This window comes from Ochotona princeps, chromosome 10, assembly GCF_030435755.1.
Source record: "Ochotona princeps isolate mOchPri1 chromosome 10, mOchPri1.hap1, whole genome shotgun sequence".
Classification (NCBI taxonomy): Eukaryota; Metazoa; Chordata; class Mammalia; order Lagomorpha; family Ochotonidae; genus Ochotona; species Ochotona princeps.
In genome coordinates, this window is record NC_080841.1 from 9262963 (window position 1) to 9289024 (window position 26062).

At 36.0% G+C, this 26062-nt stretch overlaps 1 protein-coding gene across 2 annotated transcripts in view; it reads right to left on the bottom strand.

The window, feature by feature from the left end:
* The window catches only part of KCNT2 (potassium sodium-activated channel subfamily T member 2), a 354431-nt gene that overhangs the window by 182310 nt on the left and 146059 nt on the right, over window positions 1–26062 (bottom strand). For both annotated transcript variants that reach the window (XM_012929978.2, XM_058668959.1), the window contains exon 8: window positions 25573–25667. In XM_012929978.2, the coding sequence (XP_012785432.2) occupies window positions 25573–25667 (95 nt within the window). The remainder of the gene's footprint in view (window positions 1–25572; window positions 25668–26062) is intronic.

Sequence of the window (26062 nt, forward strand, 5' to 3'; positions counted from 1 at the left end):
ACACAGAGAAAGAGAGAGAGAGAGAGAGAGAGAGAGAGAGAGAGAGAATCTTCCATATACTGATTCCTAAAAATGGTTGCAACAGCCAGAGTAGAGCCAATCCAAAGCCAGGAGCCAGGAGCTTCTTCCAGGTCTCCCAAATGGGTGCAAGAGCCCAAGAACTTGAGCCATAGTTACCTGCTTTCCCAGGACTTCAAAGGGAGCTGGAGCAGCTTGGACAAGAGTGCCCATATGGGATGCTGGTGTCGCTGGTGGAGGCTTAGCCTATGTCTCAAGTACAGGCCCCAGAATTTTTTTATGGATGGCCTTTATTTTGATAAAGATCAGTTAAAGGTTCGGATGGCTTAATCTCTTTCCCCAAAATGTTAATCTCAGATGAGACTTAGTTCAAAGGAAATAAACTTCCAAGTAGACTAGAGATGTAGATTTTACTGATTAATTGGACTGCATGGAGATTACAGTTAATAATGTACTGTATATTTAATAATTGATAAAATAGGATTTTAACGTTATCATCACAAGCTGGAAACACAGTACTAATTATTAACAATACAATTCTGTACATGTTGAAGCATTTTAAGGGGAAATTCTCATATTAAGTATATTACACATATATACACATATGCATACTAATTTTGGCCATGATTGATATGTTTAAGACCTTGGTTAGTGTTATGGGTATACATACATGTAAACACATCAAAATTCATACATAAAATGGGTGAATGTTTTGCAAACACATTATAACTCAATCAAGCCTACTGATTAAAAAGAGGCCAATTCAATATTGTACAAGTTTGTAGATTTCCACACAGCCTTTAAATTAATACATTTCAAATAATAATGTAAATCAGGCTGTACCATCCCTAGTAAGTATAAATTTTTTTGTTAGAAAAACAAAGAATATTTTAAATGAATAGTGTGGAAATATGAAATGCATTTTGCTGGCTTATTGAAATTTATTCTCTTTGTATAATGGTTATCATTTACCAAAGTGAATACTATTAACACATAAAAGAGATTCACTGTAATCAGCTAAAATCAACTCATTTCTTGTAAATTAAATCCTAAATTGAAAATAGAAAAAGAATTAATGATGTAGTTTTAGAAAATAAGTAAGTAGGGCCCGGCGGCGTGGCCTAGGGGCTAAAGTCCTCGCCTTGAACGCACCAGGATCCCATATGGGCGCCAGTTCTAGTCCCTGCAGCTCCACTTCCCATCCAGTTCCCTGCTTGTGGCCTGGGAAAGCAGTCAAGGATGGCCCAAAGCCTTGGGACTCTGCACCCACATGGGAGACCTGGAAAAAGTTTCTGGCTCCTGGCTTCGGATTGGCGCAGCACCGGCCATTGCGCTCACTTGGGGAGTGAATCATCGGACGGAAGATCTTCCTCTCTGTCTTTCCTCCTCCTCTCTGTATATCTGACTTTCCAATAAAAATAAATAAAATCTTAAAAAAAAAGAAAATAAGTAAGTGGGGTGGGTGTGTGGCCTGGGGGCTGAGAGAATGGTTAGTAAACCCACAAATCAGAGTGCCTGGGCTCCATCCAAGCGGCAGCCCCTAACCCTAACTCTCCCAATGCAGCAGGAATGGCTCACTTTACTGTGGAATCCTTGATGTGCAAGAGCTGGGCTGACTTCAGCTCCCAACTTCAGCCTCTGCTGAGCTCTGGTCACTGTGGGGATCTGGCAAATGAACCAGTAGGCGGCACCTCTCTTTCCCTATCTCTATTGTCTCTTCTCACTTCTTCAATAAACAATCAAGGTCTTAAAAAATAAAAATAAATTTTAAAATCATCTTGGTATAATCAATAATATTTTATTATCTTGTTCTCAAATTTACGTTTTTTTGTGACTAGACTGTCATTAAATAACATAAGATAAAATGTACATACAACTTGATATAATATAATTTTAAAAGATTGAATAAAGTACTTGCATTTATCATTGTACGAAAATTACTATATTTCAGTATCCTTTATTCAAACACTTTTAATTCAGTGATTCATGCAGTTTTAAACATAAATATCACATTATGTTCAATTTATCTGTTTTGCTTACTTAATATGCCTAGGTGCTGCTCAGATTAACTTAAAAGTGATTGATTTTGAAATGGAAAACTGCAAATGGATGTCACTTTTTAAATTTACCTATTTCAAAAACACTTGCAAATTTAAATAATAAAAATGATTTATATAAATCAACAAGTGCTTTAAATTTTAACTAAGTATTTCATAATGAAAAAGGTTACCTAATATTTTAAGTTAGTCACATTTATCTATATAAATTAAGAATATCCAAAGCATTGCACTGACTATTAAATACAGATATAAATAAGAAAAGCTCTTTCATCCTCGTGTCCATAAAATAATCCTGACATTCTAATGGAAGTGATTATGATCTTGACTTTCAATAGCAGTGAATCAATAAGCAATGTTTAAACTTTGGCTTAATGCTAAATTGGGTAAGTGATTTAAGCTCTTTAAACTCTATGTTCCTCAACTGAAATGTAAAAATCATGACATTATCTTCTTTATTGACTGTGAGAATCACAGGAGCTAATGCTGCATGAAAGGTCCACCATGCATGCAGCTACAATTCTGTCCTTTATTTTCAGAACAGCAGGAGAGAAACAGAAGCATAAAATGAATCGAATACAAGGACCAGGCACTTGTACATATCCGTCATGTTACAAAGACTGATTTCTATTTGATGGAAAATAAACGTTACTCCTAAAAATAGGGTCAAAGATTATTGGGGAAGAGTGGTGATAAGAAAATAAAGTGTTTATTTCTCTTTCCTGTGGATATGTTAACAAGATTTCCTATGGCTGGAAAATCATTTATGAATTAATGAGTAGTGCTGATCTTGTTCAATCCTTTCTCAATCCTGCAAAACCTGATGGATAAGGAATGGAGACATGGGAGATCATGAAAGGCTCCAAAGCAGAAGTTGGGCAATGTGGGCCTAACTCCACAACCTGTAACTGTGTGGAAAGAGCAGTCAGGATGAAGTTAGGTGACCTTCAGAGAGCTCTTGCCATCACTTACAGAAAATGACTACTCATTCCTGGTAAAGCACTGAAGGGGGGAGGGCTATTATACAACATTTGTGGGCCAAAGTGTCAACTAAAGGTTGGCAACCTGTTGTAAAGGTTTATTTATCACAAATATTACTTAATCAGAGAGTATCATTTGTAATTTTATAAAACACCATGTATCTGTATAGCCTATACGTATGAATTTACATAGTTCACTATGATCTGTTAAATGAATAAACATATCAGTTGCTGTAATTTTAAAAAATTCAAACGCTAAAACAGTAGCAGATTAAAATCTGTATAATTTCCTGTTTACATGTTACTTTACACATGGACTTACACTCAGTACATGTAAGTATTGTGTACTTACACAGGCTAATCCTTTCATGCAATTTTGTATTTTACATTTTATGGAGGTTAAATACCCCTATGTTTAAAAACTCTCAGCATATTAACAAGCAGAAAATTTCTGATATGCATCTATTTATTCTGGATAATTATGATCAATACTTATAATGTGTTTAAATTGTACTTACAAAACCAATCCCCACCACAATTTGTCTAGCTAAAGTTTTATGACTCTTCACTTGTGCTGATTTGTATTTATTTTCAAGAAGATCATTACAGAATAAAAAAGTCCTTTATAACTGTATAGCATATTACTCTGAAGGTTTTTCTAATTTTATTAAAGATTTATGTATTTCCACTAGAAAGTCAGGCATACAGAAAGGAGCAGAGACAGAGAGGAAGACCTTCCGTCTGCTGATTCACTCCCCTAGTGGCTGGAACTGAGCTGGTACAAAGCCAGCAGTCTGCAGCCTCTTCCAGGCCTCAAACGCAGATGCAGGGTCCCAACGCCTTGGGCCATCCTCATCTATTTTCCCAGGCCAAAAGCAGGGAGCTGGATGAGAAGCGCGGCCGCTGGAACAGGAACTGGTGCCAAGCAGAATCCCAGTATGTACAAGGCGAGGACTTTAGCCACTAGGCTACCATGCCAGGCTCCAATTTTTTCTAAATCTAAAGTAAATATGCATTTAAGTTACTAAAAATAGATAAAGGAGTACAAATATTCAAATATCTCTTTAAATACTCACTTAAATTTGATGCTCACCAGTGTGCAACAGAAAAATATAGAAACACTCTTGGAGATTTCACAACTTTTAATCATTCCACAGTAAATACAGGTAAGAAATTATACATGTAGCTAGAAGCATATGAAGTCAATAGAATTCTTGAGATGTTTAATATTTGCTTTTTTTTTACACCTACAGCCCTTTTCGTCCAAAATGACCCATGAGTATCCAGTAACAAAGGTGATAAGCAGGAGAGGGGGTGAAAAGTATTTGTTTTGGACATGTTGAATGCATCCTGTAAGACACAGACTTTGATTCATTTTGCCATGATTTGTGTCGCTAACATTCACCTACAGTAACTCATTCATACACTGCAGGGTATAAGACAGATAGGGTCTAGTGCTATTACAATCCTAAAAGAGTGCTAAGTGTTCTCTCTTACATAAAGCACTTGAGTTCAGTGTATTCCACATCACCCACAGTTGATCCTACAGAATATATTTTTAAACAAAATTATATAAAATAGAATGCGTTACTTCTATTCAGTGTTTGTGATTTACATAAAATAAAAGCATCCACTGACCAGTCTGAATTCTTCATCGACTCATCATCCTGTAGGTCATTGCTCTTACAAATAAGGCAGTAGAGGGTGTTTGTTAATTTTCCATGGCAGGAAAATGGGAGTTTTTCCTCATGTAATATTTTGTTTGTGTCTTTGGTTATATTAAGCATGTATCCATATCCACCAATAAACATCCATTCAGAAATAAGCCCCAGGTGTCAGTCTAAAACATATTTCCCACTGTGATTTGTAAGTAGATAAATAAAGAAACAAGATAATGAAATAGGGAAGATGATTATAATAGACAAAATTAGGTAAAAATAGAAAGAGAAAATTGTTACAACCAAAAGGCAATCACATGCTATGGCTGAAAATCAATGACAATCATGATTATTTTCTTCTTGGAATTCCCATTCCAGGAGACTCCAATATAGAAGAGATAAATCCTTATTTGAAAAAGATGCGACATTTTTTTCCCATTTCTATTTGGGGGAGGACTATTATCATCATTTTTATATGTTTATAATCAAGTAACAAAATAGGAACTAAGGCAATGTCAAACATGATAACTTTATACTTCTATTATTAAATGAATACATTTTTCAATTCCTACTTCGAAGGATATCCAAGATGTCTGAATAATGAGAGGTCTCAGTGATTTCAGCCACAGTATGGTAAAATGCATGTGTGTATGAATATATATATACACATATATATACACACATATATATGTATACATATATGCACACATGCATATAAAGGACTTTTTTATTACATACTACTATATACAGGACAACATTTCCAGGGGACGGACTGGCAGAAATTTTCAGTGGCAATGTGATAAAGTAAAGCAAGGACTCCTGGGGACAGTAAGGAAAGAATACAGGTACTCTGCTAAGACCAGCAGCATGGCACAACTGCTACCAGCTGGGAGCTGCCATTTTCTCAACTAAAGATAAGAAACAGGTGCTGCAGGCTTAGCTGAATGACAAATTCAATTAAGAAAAATTCCAGAATCCTCCACTGACATAACCTATAGGCCAACAAAGTTGAGTGTGAGCCATTTGGCCCTAAGAAGAGAAACCACATTGCCTCACTAACCCACGCACAGTGTAGGAATCAGTTGTGAAAGGCCACACAGCTGATCTCTGTTCCACTACTACCAGCAAGAAGGCAACTTGTAGGGTGGAAAACTGAGTGGTGTTTCCTGCACCAGTGGGAGTATTGGGCATAAACCCTGGAAATGAGCCCACACCCTCCAAATGATCCTGCAGTTTGTCTCAGCTTCTTGGGGCTAGCACTAGCACAGCCCGTATCTGGACCCAACTTTAGGATGTTCCTTCCACATTTCATAGCTCATGTACTGAGAAAACCCTGGGCACAAATCCAGCAACACCCTCGCATGCCTAGTGTAAACTGGGGGCAGTTTTCATCTGTGCTTTGCAGAACTGGGACTGTTGGTGCTGATATTACAATGTTTGGAATAATTTGTACTAACTCATGGCATATGGGTTACTCTACCTGAAACACTCTGCTATGACAGGTGGCTACCACCATCCCCAATGCCTGGTTCCCACCCTGGGAAGTCTGGTTCATGAATCATGTACCTTGCAACACCTGGACTGTGACAGCACTGCTCCACCCACCCAACCCAACCCACAACTCCCTCCCCCACCAAGAAAAAGAATAAAACCACTGAAATGTATTAAGTGGTTCTAGGGAAGAACCTGTGCCTGCCAGAATGCAATCTCTGCAGCACATTGTAGTCACCCTGTAGGACTGGAGCAGGATTGGATTAGATTCACATCCCCATTGGTACTGTTGGCCTCAACACCAGCTGCACTTTCGTAGGGGCACCTGAGGAAGTTGACCATCCACTCAGTCAGTCCTATTATACACAGCTAGTTGGTATCACAAGCCCCAGAATCATTCAAGATTGTCAATGGAATCAGAAAATAGCATGGTTTGTCTCCATCAGCACCATGAACAAGGAACTGGATACCGTAATGCTCACTGCAACTCATATAAACTATGGGGACTAAAGATACACAAACCACGGGGAGGGGGGACACATTTACCTCAAAGTCACACTTCCACCTCTATCAGTTGCAGCAGTCTAGAACATTCTGTCACTTGGAGACACAACTGACAACTAATCAGAGCAAAAGAAATCACACAGAGGCTACCCTTCTGGATCCCCCTGCAACCAAAGCTCAAGAACGAGTGAAGGAATACCCTCTATTGTATCTAAGCCACAATGTCTCTTACCACAAAACCCATTTCTAAAAGAAGCAGGGGTTTTTACGTGAGGCATTCATACAACGTTGGAGGAACAGAGGAAACCTGAAAAATGGCAGCATGAAGGTGTCAGAACTCAACAGTCATCCAGAATTAGATCCTGATCAGATGGAAATCCATGCACAGAATTCAACAGAATGACTGTAAAGATAATCAATAAGGTGCAACATAATATAAACACCAGCTTAAAGGGATGAGTAAATCAGTGAGTGACATGAATGAAAAATTTAAATAAAAGACAGAAATAGCTAAGAACTAAATATAAATTTTTGTTGAAATCCCCTGTAAAAATATATATATATATATAACTGAGAGTTTTAGCAACAACAAACCAATTGGTGAAAAACATTTACAGTCTAGAGGATTTTCAAAATAACTCATTCAAACAAAATAAAGAAGAATTTATCAGAATGACAAAAGCCATTGAAAAATACGAGACATCATCAAATGCCCACATATTTGTAACACAGGGATTCCTGAGGGAAAAATGAAAGAAAATGGCTTGGAAAACTTTCTAAATGGAACAACAGTTGAATAAGTTCAAGGTATTGAAACAGACACAGGCATCCATATTGAGGAAGCCAAAAGAATCTCAGGCACACTCAAACAAAACAGATCTCCAAGACATACTGTAGCCAAATTGGCAAAAGCTAAGGAAAACACAACAATAGTCTAAAGCTATCCTTTGGAAGTTTATGAAGAAATAAAATATTTCCATTATAAGCAAAACTGACGAAATTCACTGCCACTAGACCGCTTCCCAAGAAATTCTGAGGGGAGTCCTACAATGGCAATAAAAATTATAGAAACACATGGCACAACCAAATTCACGATCAGAACAGGTGTAATAACCCACAAAATAATAAATGTTACTTTTTAATCTATCATTAAGATCCTTCAATATAAACAGATTGAATTTGCAATTCAAAAGATTTAAGTTAACTGAATGAATGAATAAAAATCTCATTATATGCTACCTCACTTCACAAATAAAGGTACACACGACCTGAAATTGAAAGACTAAAAATACACCATCCACCAGGAAAATGGAAATGAAAACTAGGCAGACATAGCTATCCTCACATCTGATAAAGCTGACATGGAGAATTTTTGGGAAATGTTAAGAATGACTCTTTGATGTCTGAATTGTTCATCAGCTGGCATCCCATATTTCTTTTGGAAATGTAGATAATTTGGAGAATAAATACAAACTTATTTCAACATATTTAGTTTAAGGAATGCAGAAGGAAACATCACATAGGATTAGATACAAAAATTGCAATTAAAGCAACTTGCTTAAGACAATTTATCTTTTCAAATTATGAAGTACTTTTCAGGTTTTAATCTCCAACCTAAAGCAAAATAGTTGAGGCTTCTATCAGACTCAGCTCTCCCCTAACAATCTTATTGTGAAACATGCTGAAATGGCAGTAAATCTTAGATTAAATCCTGCTACACATCACACTTCTTAACCCCCATTTTGTGAATCCTCTAATGAATTAAAATGGGTTTGAATGGTCTGTAGCAATAGGGAACCACCCTCTAAAGTATCATGCTACTGTGCTCACCATGTTCTTATCCAGTGATGCAAAGGCATACATCACTGAGTATGCTTTTGTTACCTAGCAGCCTCCTATAAATTATCACTAATTTCACTTGTATTGACTTGTCAGAATTTTGGCTCAAGTTTTTGGATGCTTAGAACAAGCAACACACCGGTAAAGCTTCCTGTTTTGCTCATGAGCCATTCCTAGATGCAGAGCCACTGCCTGCTGGAGTACCACATTATCAATGCTGATTTTTGTATAAATCCAAATATTTTAGGTAAGTATGTTACATCTTATTTGAAAAAAATGCAGCAGGAAATGTTAATGTTGTGAGAGAACTTGCCTAGCACTGGTTACTTCCAAGCAATGCCATCAAATGACACTTTATAGACAAAGATGGGCTTGCAGAAGACATAAAGAAATGTGTGTGTGTGTGTGTGTTTACACATATGGAAGTGCACATACAGTCACCACATGTCCACATTCATATAATTTCTCTACATAAATTTTTCTGATTCAGCACTGAGAAAGACATACGCTGGCCTGCTAAATTCATCTGCCATAATGAAAGAGCCCTTCTAGGTATATCTTTGCCCCCTTTCCAGCAGCTGAGTAGACAGTAAATAGTGCCGAGCAGCATATTTTTCTTCCACTGTCACAACAGTTTCACTGGAGAGAGAGGGTGTCAGGAGCAGAGAGCAAGATGCCACTTCAGACACATGACTCCTATACTGGCATTCCTGAATTTAGGTTCTGACTTGTTCCAAATTCCACCTTCATGCTAATGTCCTGGGGTGCAGAGGATGTTAATAAGTACTTGTATCCCTGCCACCCCCAGGGAGACCCAGTTTGAGCTCCAGGATCCTGGAACTGGCTTGGGCCTCCCTGGCTGCTACAGGCATTTGAAAGTGCAGTAGCAGATCAAATATTTCTATCTGTCAGTATCTGTGTCTGTCTCCCGTCTTACTGCCTTTCAAGTAAATAAACATTTTAGATAAATTTTAACTTTGCAAGAACAAACAGGAAAGTGCAACACCTATTCTGCACTCCTGCGTTTGTCCTTTCTCTTTCTCATCGTGACTTTACTTCAAAAAAGGCAATCTGGAGAGGAACAATCTTTAAAGCCTGACTAGTCAAAACAACTTCTAGATTCTGCAGAGAAGATACTCAAAACACATTCACTGTGTAATGGAATTTTGCATAAAAATTTCAACTATGAAAGTACAGGTATGGTGTATTAAGTCTAAAGAAAAACCGTTAAAATAGGTCAGGGAAGTAGACAGGGTACAAGATATGAATTTCTTAAGCGCAACACTAAAATGTTTGCATTATCCTGAAGACTGAAGGCACAAAAGAATAATTTTCAGCAAGTGAATAAAATCATTCGAGCAGAATCTGAGCTCAGAGATAAAGGTCTGCTGGTATCCTTGGTCACTACTGCCGCAGGCAGCCACTCTATTTATACCAGACTATTAGTCTCAGCTAAAAATCACCATCAAGACTCAACCCATGCAAATCATGCGAGGGACTTTAGAGCTCTGGCCAGAGGACATAACTGATATAGAAACATTGCCAAGTTCAGTCCTAAAATATTTTCAGAAGGTCTGGCCTGTCTGCAACACAAGTTCTCTTTTTTTTGTTTGCTGTAATTTATTTTATTTATCTGGCACATTTCTTTAAAATGGATACTCAGGAAGTGATACAAAAGCATAGCATTTTACACATCATTAATTCTCATTACATGTTTAAAGATATTTTCAAATTTAGAATTTGCAAAATAAAACATTGTCACATATCCAATTCTCTTCAGAAAAGGTTTGATTTATTAGTTGATTTATTTTTAGCAACAAGGATTCTGTAAGTACTCAAGTTAAAAATCATTGGCTACATAAGTATGAAATGGGCTCAAATAATACATTCGTATAATTTGATTATCATTCACATGCCATGTTTCCCTAAAAAATGTCACAGAAGTTACTGCTGTAAAAACAAACCAAAAAAAAACAGATATAGTGCACTATTCAACATTTCTAAAATCAAATACAGCATAAAATACTACTACTTTCCTTCATTCTATAAAAACAGCTCAAATTCTGCCATTAGGGAGAGGTGATGTATAATTTAACACATTACATTGCAAGAAATGAGATTTCTCTCACAGAAAAATGACTTGTTTTTTGTACCCATTTATCCCAATTTTTAAAAGTTATAACTAAAATATCTCATTAACTAAAAACTTTGTCATAATGATAGCCCTTTTACTTTGGTAATGCCTAATACCAAAATCTTTCCTCTGAAAAATGGTTAATGAACTTCTGTCTGTTTCGCAACATTCTGAGATAGTCCTATATAATATCAATAATGCCATCCCTGAGTTACAACATGTTTTAGAAAAGGCTAATTAGTTCATGTTTCTCACCTCTCCAACAACAGAATATTTGATTGCTTGTAAGCTGATGTAAAACAGATCAGTATCCAAACAGAATGGTTATTTAGGTAAATAATTATTTTTACTGTGAATCCTATTTATTTTCTTAATCCGTGATATTTGTTCAAGGAGCAGTTAAAATGATCCATGGCACATTCCAAACAAAGCTAACTTACTGGTAGGCATGGTTTGTATTAACATCTACCTAAAGAGCACTGCTCCTAAGAGCATTATCGTATCTAATTAAACACAAAGATAAAAACAGAAGTTAACTTTCCAATGAAGTCCTAATCATTTGAGAAAATATTTACTCTATGCCTTTCTCATGAAGAAAACAATTACTTAAAACGCATGTTTATAAATACCCAACATAAAAATACATACACTATTTTCTTTATTTTTTCACATCGAAACTCATTCAGCTCCAAATTCTTTCTACCAGATATTACATTAGTAGCATCCATCCTCGTTCTTAGAAATTGCCAAGGTCAGAGACAAAAAAATCTGATGATACCCTCTAAAAGGTCTAGAAACCAGCTTGGGAAGCAGAGTTCACTAGCTCTGGCCTAACTGGTTCAAAGTGCAATTCTTTTCTAGGTTCATCTGTTACTAAAAGAAAATCAATTTACAATCCAGACAACTAAATGAGCCAATCATTATTCAGCTATCACTTAACTACAGTGAATGTTCCAAATAAGATTAAATCTGACTAAGCTACACAGCCTTTCCCAAGTAAATAAGTTTTCTGCAGTGTCTTCTGCTTAGGTATGTAGTATAAACAGAAAAGGACTTAATCCTTTTACCATAGTCTGAATATATTCATCTGAAATGCAAATTTATAAACAACTCTGATAAACTTTTAAAGTAATCATGGCAGTATTTAAATATGGCTAGTAGAGGAGTGAAAAATAGCTCATAAATTTGACCTTTATTAATCACTAAATGTAATTAAAGTAAAATTACTTTTATTTTCTTTCTCATTCTCATCACATTTAATAAAATGTACACACACACTCAGTACCTTTGCCAAATATATTTCAGATAAACTAAAACGCAAATAATTGCAATAAAAGCTAAAGATATAGGCTATTATATATTATCAAGGAACTAGTAAGTGATGAGGAGCAGGACTCTCAGGACCCATGGTTAAGCTGTTAAGAAAACCTTCCTTGAAGGTTTGATATGTGAGCCAAAACCAAAAAAAAGGACAAAAGGTAAGTGAAGAACATTCAAGGTAGCGAAAACTACTAGTTCAAAACCCATGAATAAAGCAATCACCTTAACATCATCAAGAAATAGGACATAAACAGAGGAAATCAACTGTAGGACAAAAAAAAACCCATTTTTAAAATCCATGCTTAAAGCAAAAAGTTCATGCACTGAGAATTATGAAAAAGTCTTACATAAATTACAAGAAAATTATACCCACTTATCTTTCAATTCCATTTTCCAAAAAAAAGTGTGTTAAACCATCTCCATATATACACAACTCTGTGACAGGTAAAAGAGTAATAATATTTTTGCCAAATTAGAAATCTTTCCCAAAAATTATGCAAAGAAAAAGGCTACTTAATTATTCAACAGTGCCCTATAATTTACAAAATGATTTTCTATGAATTATCTTGATCTTTATGGCTATTCAGCACTGGCCACTGATTGAATTTATGGTTGCAAAATAGAAAAGATTTAGAGAAAGGCAAACAAAGTAACAAAAATTATCCTAGGGAGAAATGTTAAAGCACTCAGGGAACATTTGGGTTTGAGAAAAGAAAACTGAGTGCTCTCCTTGGTCAAGATGAAAGATAATTATAAAGCAGGGAATGAAAGTGCTTTTCACCTTCACAGTAGGCACACTCGAGAGAACAAGCTCACATGAAATTCAAATGAGATATTTAAGACATCCTAAAATCCATTTGTTAGTAAATGAGTACCTAAAAATAAATACAAAAATTATATATAAAGTTGTAACAAACATCTACCATAAATATCACCCAATAGGCTAACACAAAGGAACCATAAAAAGAGTATTAAGTAACGAAATGAGCCTGGGTATTTGGGAAAAATTGAGATATTCTGTATAGCAATTCCAAAGCAAAATATTCATGATACTTAGTAAAAGTGAGTACGTGGGGAAGAGATCCATCAGTTTAGGTCACCAATATTGTAAAAGAACAATGTTAGTATAATTTCTCAACAATTAGAATCAAAATTCTTGCAATACATTGGCAAAGATTTGAGGTACAAAAGAGGGTAAGCTCAAATGAGATACAATAATTTACAGAACTTACTAACAGGAAATTATGAAAAGAAGAGTAGTGAGTCTTGATCCTGAGTGTAAGAATTCTAAAACAGAACTCAAGGCAAAAAAATGTTTAAGAAATTTAAGGGGTTAAATAACTGAAAACTTAATAATGGGAAACAGAATGATAAAGTAAGGATGTTTTTTAAAAGAGATGAAGAGTTCATGGTGTTTTTAAAAGAAGATGTAATTGGTTGTTTGATGGTAGGAAAACACTTTGATAATAATAAAAATGTACTATGAAAGCTCTCACATTGACTAAGGCTTAAAATAGACAACCATCTGGGTTGGATGGGTTAGAAAAGGCTTATGTTCGAGAAGTGGAAAATAAAATATTCTTGGATCCATTTTAGTAATATGATACTTTATAAAATCCTGTTAAAATTTTATTTTTATCAGTTCTCATTCCATTTTTGCATGTTTTTACTTCACATATTTACTGGCCAACTCTTTTCAAACACACAGGTAAATGAAGACTGGAGCCCTTCCAGGATGTACCATCAAGCCTCAGGAATGCCTCCTGCGCCCTTTCAGCTTTGGGTTTTGCTTTGTCTTTAATCAGATTCCACACTATCAGTTCCCAGATACTCCCTGCTAGTCCTGACCTTGGTGATCAAGCATTCGGTGATGACCACATCTGTGTGCACAGGTTCAACTCTCCTGTTGAACTTCAGTCTCCTACAGTCAAAGGACTACTCATCACATCCACGTGGAATTCTCTAGAGCATCACAAACACAACAGAAACGTCAATCTCCCTCCTTTTTTAACTTTCCTTTCCAGATTTCTCAATTATTGCACATGACCATATCCTTCACTTCCCCCAAAAGCAAGCTTCAGTGCCGCCCTTTAGAATGCATTCCCTCTAACACATTCCTCACATCTCACATGTTACCAGACTGTTAGTCTCCTCGTCAAATTGCTTTGCAAGTCCAATCACTGCCCACTTTCTTGCTACAACTTTAGGTCAATCCTTTATTACCTCCTTCTTGGAGCCCACAAGGCCTAAGAACCAGTATTTCTGCTTCTCCTTCTCTCTCCCTGTATCTTAATCTCCATATACTAGTTGGGACTTTTGAAAGTGTTCAACTAAGTTAACAATGCTTCTGAAAACTCTCCACAAAAGTAGCCCATCTGCTTCCACCTTCATCTGAGATTAGCTGACATTATATATTACTTGCTTGTCATCATTTCCATTCTACTAACAGAGACAAGGTTTTCTCATTGCATTTCCAGGTACAGCACTTAGAACATACTCAAGGATTATTAATCCTCTTTTAGATTGAATTTCCCCATTATCCGTTTAGAAACTTTCTTTACCACGTTGGGGATATGTCTTAAGGACAACATCAATGTTTTACTCTCCTTTTTGGAGTCAGAAAATCCAGCTCCTTCAAATCTGGAAGATAGAGAGGCTGACATATTTTATTTTGCTACTTATTATTGCTTCTATTTACCAGTGCTAGTGTTTCTTCTTTTATTTTGTTGTTACTCTTTTCCCTTTGCTTTATGTGTTTGATCAGAACATAGAGTATCTTCTCTATACTATATAAATCCTTCCGTATAAATTACTATAATGCTATTTCATTTGTATATTTTTCTATATTCCTTTCCATTATTACCTAGGTTTTGCTATGGATGTTTTAGTTATGTTGTTCAAGATGGTTATTATAATTTCATGATAGAAAATATTCCCACATAGCATTTAATTATCTGGTAAAATATCTACTTAGATTTAAACTCACTCAGACCTGACACGGTTCTCTATAAATCCTCTTGTTCTATATAAGCATGTCCTTCAGCAGTTTCAAAATGCTTAAAAGGCACATAAAGTGCCTTTTAAATAAAATAACCACTCTCAGGCTCTACTGCATTATTTCATTGCTGTCAACTGTCTATGAGAGGAATTCTTAGGAAGAATTTTTGAAAACTAGTAACTCATCTTTCCAGGAACAACAATGACCAATGGCATCATGCCCTTCTTTCTCCTTACATGAGTCATCATCATGTGTTACACATTGTGTTACACATTGTAGCCCAGGCCTGTATTCCTGTTCTGTAGCTCTCTACTCTCTCCAGATTGACATCACTCACACCTTCTCCTTTCCTTGCCATGCAGCTGATCCATGAGACAATCCATGCACAGGCAATTGGCTGTGTGCTCTCAGTTCCATATCTGCTTATTTTCACACTCAGCTCTGTTCTGCAACTATCTTGTCACTGGACTTTAGGATAGGCTCTGTGTTACAGTGGTGTCAGACAGGAACACAGAAGCAGCTCAGCAGTCTAGGTTTGTTAGAGTTTTCTGTGACAGAAATCAGGTGTGAAGCAGCAGAGATTCTAGACAGAAACTACTCAAACGCACCCTCCCCCTCCCGCGTTGTGGGCTTTTCATCCCCTGCAGGTGTTGGATAAACTATGTTTCTTTTCTTTCTGGAAACAGATCATTCAGATCCTTCTCATCCTTGGAATCTCTGATTCATTCTGTCCTCATTCAAATGCCTTTATTCTACAGTTGGGCTCTGGTAGCTCTTGAGTAACAGGAAGTGACCTATGATCTTTCCTCTGGCACTTTCCTTGCTCTAATTTGGAGGAATGGACACATGGGAACTGGTACTTTATAGAACAGGAAAAGGGTACGTCAGGTAGAACCCCGGAGTCTTTCTACCACTTTGAGCACTATAGTTTAAGCAGAGCACACTCTTCCTTTGAATTAAATGTATGTTTCATGATCCACTTTATCTACACTAACGAGTTTACCTGCTAAATTACCTTGTTTAATTTAATTTCATTTTAATGAATGCTTCTAGATCTTAATATTTTTCCTATCATATAAGAAATTAAAATAATACAGTTCTATTTACTCCATTAGATGAAACCACTATTGCATACTTCACTTTTATGAATGCTTTATACATCTGAAAATCAAACATACTTTTCTTCAACAGTTGCAGATTTTTTTGTTTGTTTTTTAGATGACAAGGTGTATAATAAATAAAGTTTAACATGGAGTTCTTACCTATTTCTGTCTTGTTTCCCCTGGTAACTACATGAATAAATCATTAGATTAACTAAATTTTATTTTCTGTGTGGTTCATCATATCTCTCTTTGTACTGAAACTACAATACTTACTCTTAATGTAATCCATGAAAAACAGTCCTGTGCAAACCAAATTATTACAAGACACACGTCAAGGGCCTAACACACCTGCTGAATGACTTAAGTGCACCAGTAGCATCTTACATAAAATCTACCTAAAAACCTTTGCCAGAGTAGTCATTATATAAAGATAAAGGTATACGTGAGTGTGTGCAAAAGAAAATATAAGTACAATTAACAGTACTGCTAAACACTTCCTGAAAATAATGCCTTTTATTGCCACAGAAGAAATGTGTTTCTCAATTTATTTTACGATCAAAAGTGAAATAGGTCCCAACAAAACTGTTACCCAACCTCTTTATTCAATAAGATTCAACACACACTTGTTATATACTTTCTGCAATATGGCTTATGATAAAATCGAACCATCCTGTATCCCCGTGCTAAAAAAAATGAAGTTGATTTAGAAAAGATTTATAGTGTACCCTTCTCAGGTAAACATAAGAAAACAAAAACAAAACACTAATATTACACTAGCAAATACAATGATAATTTATTTCATAAGGCACTGAATTACATTTTCTACTAAGTAATACTTATATATGGATTCAGTGTTTTCCACAAAAATTCTACATTACATTATTGCGTATTTTATACTGAACACTGAACAGTTCAATGATATGAAGTCATACTCAGTGAATTAAGTATAAATATGTCATAATCATAATTTGAACACAGTTTTCATTTTCTCCTATTATACCAAAGAGCAGGTATAATGCTTACTCTGTTATGACAAAAAGTTGTCATTAGGATGTAAATCGACAAATTTCACAATAATAGACAAAAGAAGACAACTTATTAAAAGCCTGCATGGAATGCACATGATCAACAGGAAAGAATGAGAGCACAGTCTGAGCCAAAGTGGAGACATCTAGTTACCTACTGCTAAGCCAAATATTTTCAGTCAAGGTCTTTTACCCATTGCACTTAACAAAACTCACTGAGACAAATGCCCTGACCCAGAAGTCAATGTGTGCACTTGCTGCTTGACAGGTAAGGTGAGACACAGCCTCCAAGTGAACCACTCAGACCAGTGAAAGGCCCAGCAGGATTCTCAGCAACCCTAAGAACCAGAATCAGAAAATGGAGCCCAGGGAACTCAGATGCATATGACTCACTGCTGGCCAAGCTTCCAGTACACGTGATTCACAGAGTGAAACAGAACTAGAGCGAGACTCTTGACCTTACACACCACCTGAAACTGAACCCGCAAGTGGGTTGCTGTAGACTAGCACAATGCTGTACTTTCTTCTTGTTAACATATTCAAGTATATAGACATATGACATTTGTATTCTGGCAGTTTCATGAAGTGGTGGGGAATATCTGCCCCATGGGCCATTAAGACCAGCAAAATCATTTGATCTGAGCCAACCAAGGCAACCACTAGCTGGAAATGAAATTCAATAAATCTGCAAGAAAGTAATTTTTACATTGATAATGCTGTTTTGTTCATGAATGATAAGTATTCAAATGAACCCTTGTAGAGAAAAAAAAAAGATTTTCTACTCTTTCAAAATTAAAAGTGATGTTAAAATGAAGAAATATTGATACTGAGACATTATAGAAGTAAGAATATACCTCAAGTATTAAAAGAATGTAAATCAATTATAGATAATGTATATAATTCTTTCTCAAAGATATAAAAAATATTTCTACAAAGATATGATACATATCTTCAAAGATAGAACAGGTATTTTTCAGAAAAAAAGCATTTTAAAAATATTTCAAAATAATCTCATAAAGAATATTGAATTTAAGAATCTACTGTGAGATTTGTTTCTTCACAAAGCATTTGTATTTTCTTCGACGCAAATCCATACAAAGTAATTTCAGTGCTGCATAATTCTAAGACAATATCTGAACATTTTCATTTTTTAAATTTATTTTTTAGTTAACTTTTTTAAATTACTATTTTCCATGACACAGTTTTGTGGGTATAGTGATTCCCCCTTCCACCTACTCTTCCTTCCTTCTTATTCTCCATCCTACCATTTTCCTCCATACTGTTATAATAGAATAGTCCTTCAGTGAGTCACAAATTCAACATTCTGTTGTTTAACTGTAGCATAACCTTGTAGGTATAGGCAATGGTGAAAATCTAGCATCATATTTTCAAGGTATATTTAACAGTTTCATTGGCAGTCCTCCTTTTATTTGGGTGTAGAGATTCATACTGACACATATATTGACTACCCAGTATGCTGGTTTCCATTATGCAGTTCATCTATTAAACACACACACACACACACACACACACGTTTACCAACATATTGTTTTTTATTTTGCATAAATGTTGATTTAAAAGAATGAAATTCTATCATTTGCACAAAATGGTTTTGACTATAGCCCTTATGTTCTGTGAAACAAGCCAATCACCAAAGAACAAATATCGTACGTTCTTTTGATATAAGCTAACATACAACCTAATTAAAAATACCTGAAAAATAGGTCAATTATATGCACATAGGGAATTTCATAGTGATAGATATATAAACAAAGGTACGTTGATCAATCTGTGTGTTTTAAGATTTGTTTCCTTTAAAACTCTATCTATACATTTAATAATACAAGCTTTAAAAATTATGGCATGATATATAAAGAAAACATTTATTTGAGACTGTAAACTTCTTCACTACCAGGTAAAGGTCAAATTATAGAGCAAAGTGTTTTCAGAGAAAAAAGTCACCTGACAGAAGCAAACAGCCTTCATTATCCTGCAGACTCCATGTGCATGCCGTGGGTAACCATGTTTGCTGGAAAAACTCAATCAGTGATGGAACTCTGGGTACAGACCATCTAGTACTTTGATCTCATGTGGGTAATTCAAATGTTAGCTCTCAAATAAGCCCACAATTGGCACTCTGGCATTTATTGAGTGATTCCCAATTACACTGTTGCAAATACTATTTTTTCTTTTCTTATCAGCTATGTGCCTAACACATAAGAGTCCCCTGGAATGTAAAGTAACTTGATATGTTGAGATTTCAAGACAGTGGGAGATGAGCACACTTCAATAGAGGAACAAGATTTAGATCACATGGCAATCAAAGAAAAAGGCAAAAAAAAAAATCAAAGAAAGAAATAGAATAAAAACACTAAAAAATGGTGAAAAATGAAAAAGCATAATGACATGTGGAAGGTAGCCCTCCTAGGATGTGATTACTTTGTTTATGTGTGCCATACAGGATCTGACACTTAGAAACACATTCAGCAATGTTATTAAATCACTTTGCTCTCACAAGTGATCTGGAGACAAAGGTAACAGTCAAAATTTGATTGGTCTGAAAGTTCTTGTTAACAATGGACAGGTGAACAGCTCTCAGGAGTTATTTCGATGGAGAAGGTTTAATCCAAAAGTTGTAGGAGTTTTAATACTCTAGTTATAGTTGTCAGAAGCAACAATATTCAAGCATCATCTTTATAGAATCCCATACTCTGGCCTGGAGAGTTAGAACTACAGGATAAAACTTAACAGTGGGGCCTAGCACAATGCCTAGCGGCCAAAGTCCTCGCCTTGAACGCCCCAGGATCCCATATGGACGCCGGTTCTAATCCCGGAAGCTCCACTTCCCATCCAGCTCCCTGCTTATGGCCTGGGAAAGCAGTCGAGGACGGCCCGAAGCTTTGGGACCCTGCATCCGTGTGGGAGACCTGGAAGAGGTTCCTGGTTCCCAGCTTTGGCGCAGCACCGGCCTGTTGCGGCTCACTTGGGGAGTGAATCATCGGACGGAAGATCTTCCTCTCTGTCTCTTCTCCTCTCTGTATATCTGACTTTGTAATGAAAATAAATAAATCTTTAAAAAAAAAACAGCGAAAAGAGAGAATTTAAAGGGGCACTGTCAAAACAAATGATTGAAAATGCTTAGCTTACACTATATGTAATTATTTGGTTGATAAAGATGTTATCTACATTATCATCCTTATTTGAGTAAGTAATGAATTTATCACAAAACTCAGGTAGGTTGTCAGTAATATTTTGTGCTATATTGCATCATCTTTCCACATTTTCTAACTTTTTCTAGCTTGCTTTGCTTCTAGAAAAGGTCCACTATAAACATTTAACCCAATGCAAAAATGAGGAAGGAAAAAAAAACTTTTAAGCATATGTAACTCTATATTCAGTGTAATCTTTCGGTTTTAAAGTCTCATAAAAATCTGTTTCTCTCTTTCTCCCTCTCTCCTTCTCTCCTGCTCCTTCTGTCTATAAATCTGCCTTTCCAATAAAATAAATAAATCATTTAAAAGATCAAATCACTTAGCACATGTAAAGTTCTCGGGAAAGGGCTGGACATGTAGTAACAATTTTAAATGCTAGTTTCTCTGAGTATTCTCATGTCTGAAAATGATATATTTCATAACAAAGCAAAAAGTGCTTAGCTGACACAGAATTCTAATTTCGAACTCTGTTTTAGAGAGTGGTACTATTATTATTATTGTCATATTTATAAAATGATAGTGACAATTCACACCATCGGGTTATGTTGGTTTTTTTTTTGTTTTTTTGTTTTTTTTTATATTTATTATTTAACTTCAGTAATTACATTGTATTATGTGACACAATTACATAGATACTTGGGTTCTCCCCACCCCTCCCCAAACCCTCCCACCATGGTGGATTCCTCCACCTTGTTGCATAACCACAGCTCAAGTTCAGTTGAGATTCCCCCATTGCAAGCGTATACCAAACATAGAGTCCAGCATCTTATTGTCCAGTCAAGTCCAACGGCTTCTTAGGTATACCCTCTCTGGTCTGAAGACAGAGCCAGCAGAGCATCATCCCAGTCAATTGAAAGCTCCAACATACCATCAGCAAAAATTTACATCATTATGGAATTAATTGACATAGTAATGAGTAACCAACATGTTAAAAGTAAATGCGAGTTCCCAGTCACCTTCTGTGACCACCTCACCTATACTTCAATCTTAGTTTATACACAACATATAACATTCAAAACATAACATGTTATACATAACATCATATCATCTTAAATTAAGGCAAACATGTGGTATTTAACCTTTTGGGATTGGCTCATTTCCCTTAGCATTATGGTTTCCAGTTTGGCCCATTTGGCCACAAAGAACTGCATTTTGTTTTTTTTAATAGCTGAGTAGTATTCCATGGAGTAGATGAACCATAGCTTTCTTATCCAATCCTCTGTTGATGGGCATTTTGGTTGCTTCCATGTTTTTGCAATTACTGATTGTGCTGCTATGAGCATAGGAGTGCATGTTGGTTTCTCATAAAACAAGTGTTCTGGATATATTCCTAGGAGTGCTATTGCTGGATCATACGGTATGTTGAATTTGAGTTGTTTGAATGTAATACTCCCCCCCTAAATTACAGTACTTCTCACTATCAACCTTTTTTTTTATTAAATTTATTCATTAATTACATTGTGCTGTAATTACATAGAATCTGGGATTCTCCCCCCCATCCACCCCCCATGGTGGGTTCCTCCACCCCGCTGCATAACCATAGTTCAAGTTTAGTTGAAATTCCCTCCCTGCAAGTATTTGCCAAGCATAGAGTCCAACATCCCATAGTCCAGACAAGTCCAACTACTTATTGGGAAGACCCTCTCTGGTCTGAGGGCAGAGTCAGCAGAGTATCTTCCTGGTCAAATAAAAGCACTAATATACCATCCGCAACAATTAAAATCATTATGGAATTAATTGACATGGTATTGAGCAGTCAACATGTTAAAAATAAATGCGATTTCTTAACCACTTTCTGTGATCCCCCATTCACAGTTCAATTTTAGTTGATAAACTACAAATGATATAATATCCATAACATAACATGGTATGCTTAACATCATATCATATTAAATTAAGGCAAACATGTGGTATCTAACCTTTTGGGATTGGCTCATTTCCCTTAGCATTATGGTTTCCAGTTTGGCCCATTTGGCCACAAAGAACTGCATTTTGTTTTTTTTAATAGCTGAGTAGTATTCCATGGAGTAGATGAACCATAGCTTTCTTATCCAATCCTCTGCTGATGGGCATTTTGGTTGTTTCCATGTTTTTGCAATTACTGATTGTGCTGCTATGAACATGGGAGTGCACATTGGTTTCTCATAAAACAAGTGTTCTGGATATATTCCTAGGAGTGCTATAGCTGGGTCATACGGTATGTCGATTTTGAGTCGTACAACATAGGTGATAGAGGACTAATCTCCAGAATATACAAAGAATTACAAAACAGCCAAAACACCAAAATAAACAAGCCACTCAAGAAACGGGCATGGGAAATGGGCAGACATTTCACAAAGGAACAATCCCAAATGGCAAATAAACATATGAAAAAAATGCTCAAGCTCCCTGGCAATAAGGGAAATCCAAATTAAAACATCAATGAGATACCACCTAACGCCAGTAAGGGTGGCCCACATGAAAAACACCAACAACACTTGCTGGCGAGGTTGCAGGGGAAAAAGGAACCCTACTTCACTGCTGGTGGTGCTGCAGATTGGTACAGCCTCTATGGCATTCAGTATAGAGAATATTCACTATCAACCTTTAATGTGCTATTTACTGTTAAGAGTTGTAAGGCTACTCAGAGTTCAAGAACCTGAGCACTTCAACATGTATTAATGCATAGGAATATTGCAAAGATGTACTTAATCATGTTAATAATAGTTACCTAGATCACATATTAAACAGCCTATTTATTTTCTCCTGAAATGACAGATCAGATGAATTTTTACATTTAATGAAAATAAAAAACATACATTAATGTAACATATCTGTTATAATTCAATGAAATGTTACGAAAATATGTGAGCCTTCATATTAACTCAACCAAACTAAGTTTTGAACAAAGTAGTTGCAAAATGTCTATCAGTTTAAAATTAGAAGCATTATAAATTATAGTACTTAATCCTGGGTAGAATGTGTTGATAATTAAGCTAAAGTCAGGCGCTTCATTCCCGGATGCACCAGTTTACTCTGCTTTGTTTCAGAGACACGGGATGAATCACAATTCCCAGCTGCCTTCCAAGTGTGTGTTACTGATCAAGAGGGGTACACAGCCAACATGAGCACAGATTTGTCCAATTCCATTGCAATGACAGGAAACCACCATTCAGAGCACATTCCCTCTGTAGAGAGTGGGTCAGCAGCTTAATTTTTATTTCAGTCTGGCACTGAGGAAGTGTCTCTTACAGACAGATGCTTAATGATAGTTCTTAGTAATATTAATAACGATGGAGAGAAGAGACACTTAAAACCATATAGCAGCTTTATAAAACAGGTAATTTTCAGATTGTGAGATTCATAGAGATTGTACCCAATTTATCCAAGTACTAATCCCTAAATCTTCAGGCAGCAAGTACAAGTAGAAGTGCACATTAAACTCAGGCTCTGACTGTCTTGGTCTCTGATATAACATTAACAACTAGCAATTCAGCATAATGAGAGAGCTGTAATTGAAGGAATTCTTCTGTTACAATTCAGGTTGGAAAGAAAATGTTCATTTCTGCAATGGTATATGACTAGAGTGGATCAAATGACAGATTCCAAATTTAAAGTATCAAATAAACTTACAGAAAGGTATTACAGCATCTTTGACTTCATGGAAATGACTAGAGGAAATTAATTCAAAAGAATAAGGAAGTGGAGAGAAACTGAACGTATTGTAGTGGAACAAAATGTTTCCTACGTTTCCTGTCACAAATATTTTAGGTAGTGCACTGCTAGCATCCCACATGGGCACCACATTGAGTCCCAGATGCTCCACTTTTGACCCACAACCCTGGTAATAACCTGGAAAGCAGTGGAGGGTCACGTCCTCAGGTCCCTGCCACCCAGGCAGAGACCTGGGAGAAGCTACTGCCTTCTGCATGACGGGGCCAACTGGGAAGGAGACAAGAGATAGCAAATTTCTCTTTCTGTTTTTCCCCCTCTCTCTATGTAACCTTGACTTTCAAATAAATACATAAGTCCCATTTAAAAACCAACCTTATGGACTATTATGACTAGTCTAACACTGTTAACAGATTCCTTTGTGCAAAACTGTCCTTACGCTGCAGAATTAGATCTTACTGAATCTTGAGATGATGAGCATACCTGAGGATGATTCCCTACAATCTTAGAGAAGATTATACAAAGAAATAAAAGCCCAGTTTCTTCATTTTAGATGTTATAACTGAAAAATCTATTAGTGTACATGAGAGTAATAACATGTAACATTTTATATATTAATTTTAATAGTAAAAACTGAGAAAGACTTATAACTATGAAGACAATTTTTGAAAGGTTAAAAAAAGGTCAAATCATTTTTGAGTGAACATTTTGCATTCAAAGATTTTTAATATCCCATATGTATGTATTATATATGTCTATATAACTATACAGTAAATATATTTGAATTCCACTTAATAATGACACTCACCGTACACTACTGATAGGTAGTTTCCTACCTACATGTCCATATCTGTTTGTGGCTCTATCTTGATTTTAGCTCACTTCACTAACATGTGTGTGACATCTTTCTTTTTCAAAACTTTTTAATTAGCTTTTTCTTTTCAACAACAAGGGCAAAAACAGGTCACAGAACAATTATACACAATGCCTAAGACTACTGAAAACCAATCATTGTTCCTTAATTTTCACATTTTTAAAAGAGAATCCGTATTACCCCCTTCATTTGTGCACATTGGACCATTACAAATCATCAAAGCACGACCTTCTGAAAGAGAAAACACTGCTTTATCATCAAGTGCCAGCCCTTGTCTGGCCGTGTCAAGGGGCCTGTCCTCGCTCCTGCCTGATCACACACAGAAACATCACCTAGACAGGCACACGCAGACAAGGATGGGCAGTGACAGTTTTGTCAACAGTGTTTCTGCTTTGAGGAACGAACAAACATGAGGGCAATGTGATGTTAGTGTTTGAAGGAAAAGTTCTTGTTTGACAACGGTGGCATGCAGTACAAATCCTTGTGACTTGTCTGGCTACAGCACTCGCTATGTTAGAAATGCAGTAAACAGCAGTGACAAATGGTACATGTGCTGCCTCCTTCCTTCTGTTGGTGACCCGCTGCATTTGCTAGTTAACCTTTAGCTATTCCTGCCACAATTTAAGAAAAGTTTGTCTGTGCTGTGGTTTCTTTTAGAAATTATAAATAAAGGAAATACAATTAAGATGCTAATACGTATAACCTTACCAGGTGAAGATAAGGCAGAGTAAAGTAGATATTAAAATCAAAACTTGATTAAACATTGCAGACTGTGTACGTTGAATGGCTCTGTGCAGGTCGTTCTAAAAAAACACAGAAAAAGCATATTGGAAATTTTGACAAGTGCACAGTATTCATGTGTTTGATTATACGTATTCTCATGCATTATATTTCAGCTATTGAGTATACCTGATACATTATTTTAACTGGATAGAGTAGCATACAAGAGTCTTCAAAATGTGAAAAATGAAATGAAAACAATTATTTCAATGAAAAAAACTTGGCAAGCCAAGCATATGTGGAGGTCATCAAAAAGTCCGTGGGAATTTTTTATTACGAACAAACTATGCATGAAATTCAAAATTTTTAATTCCATTTTCAAAATGTTTAGGAGTATTCTTAAATGTATTTTTGCCTGAAGCAAACAAAACTTGCTATCGCCTACATGCTACAAAGATGGTATTCCAGGAAGACCACA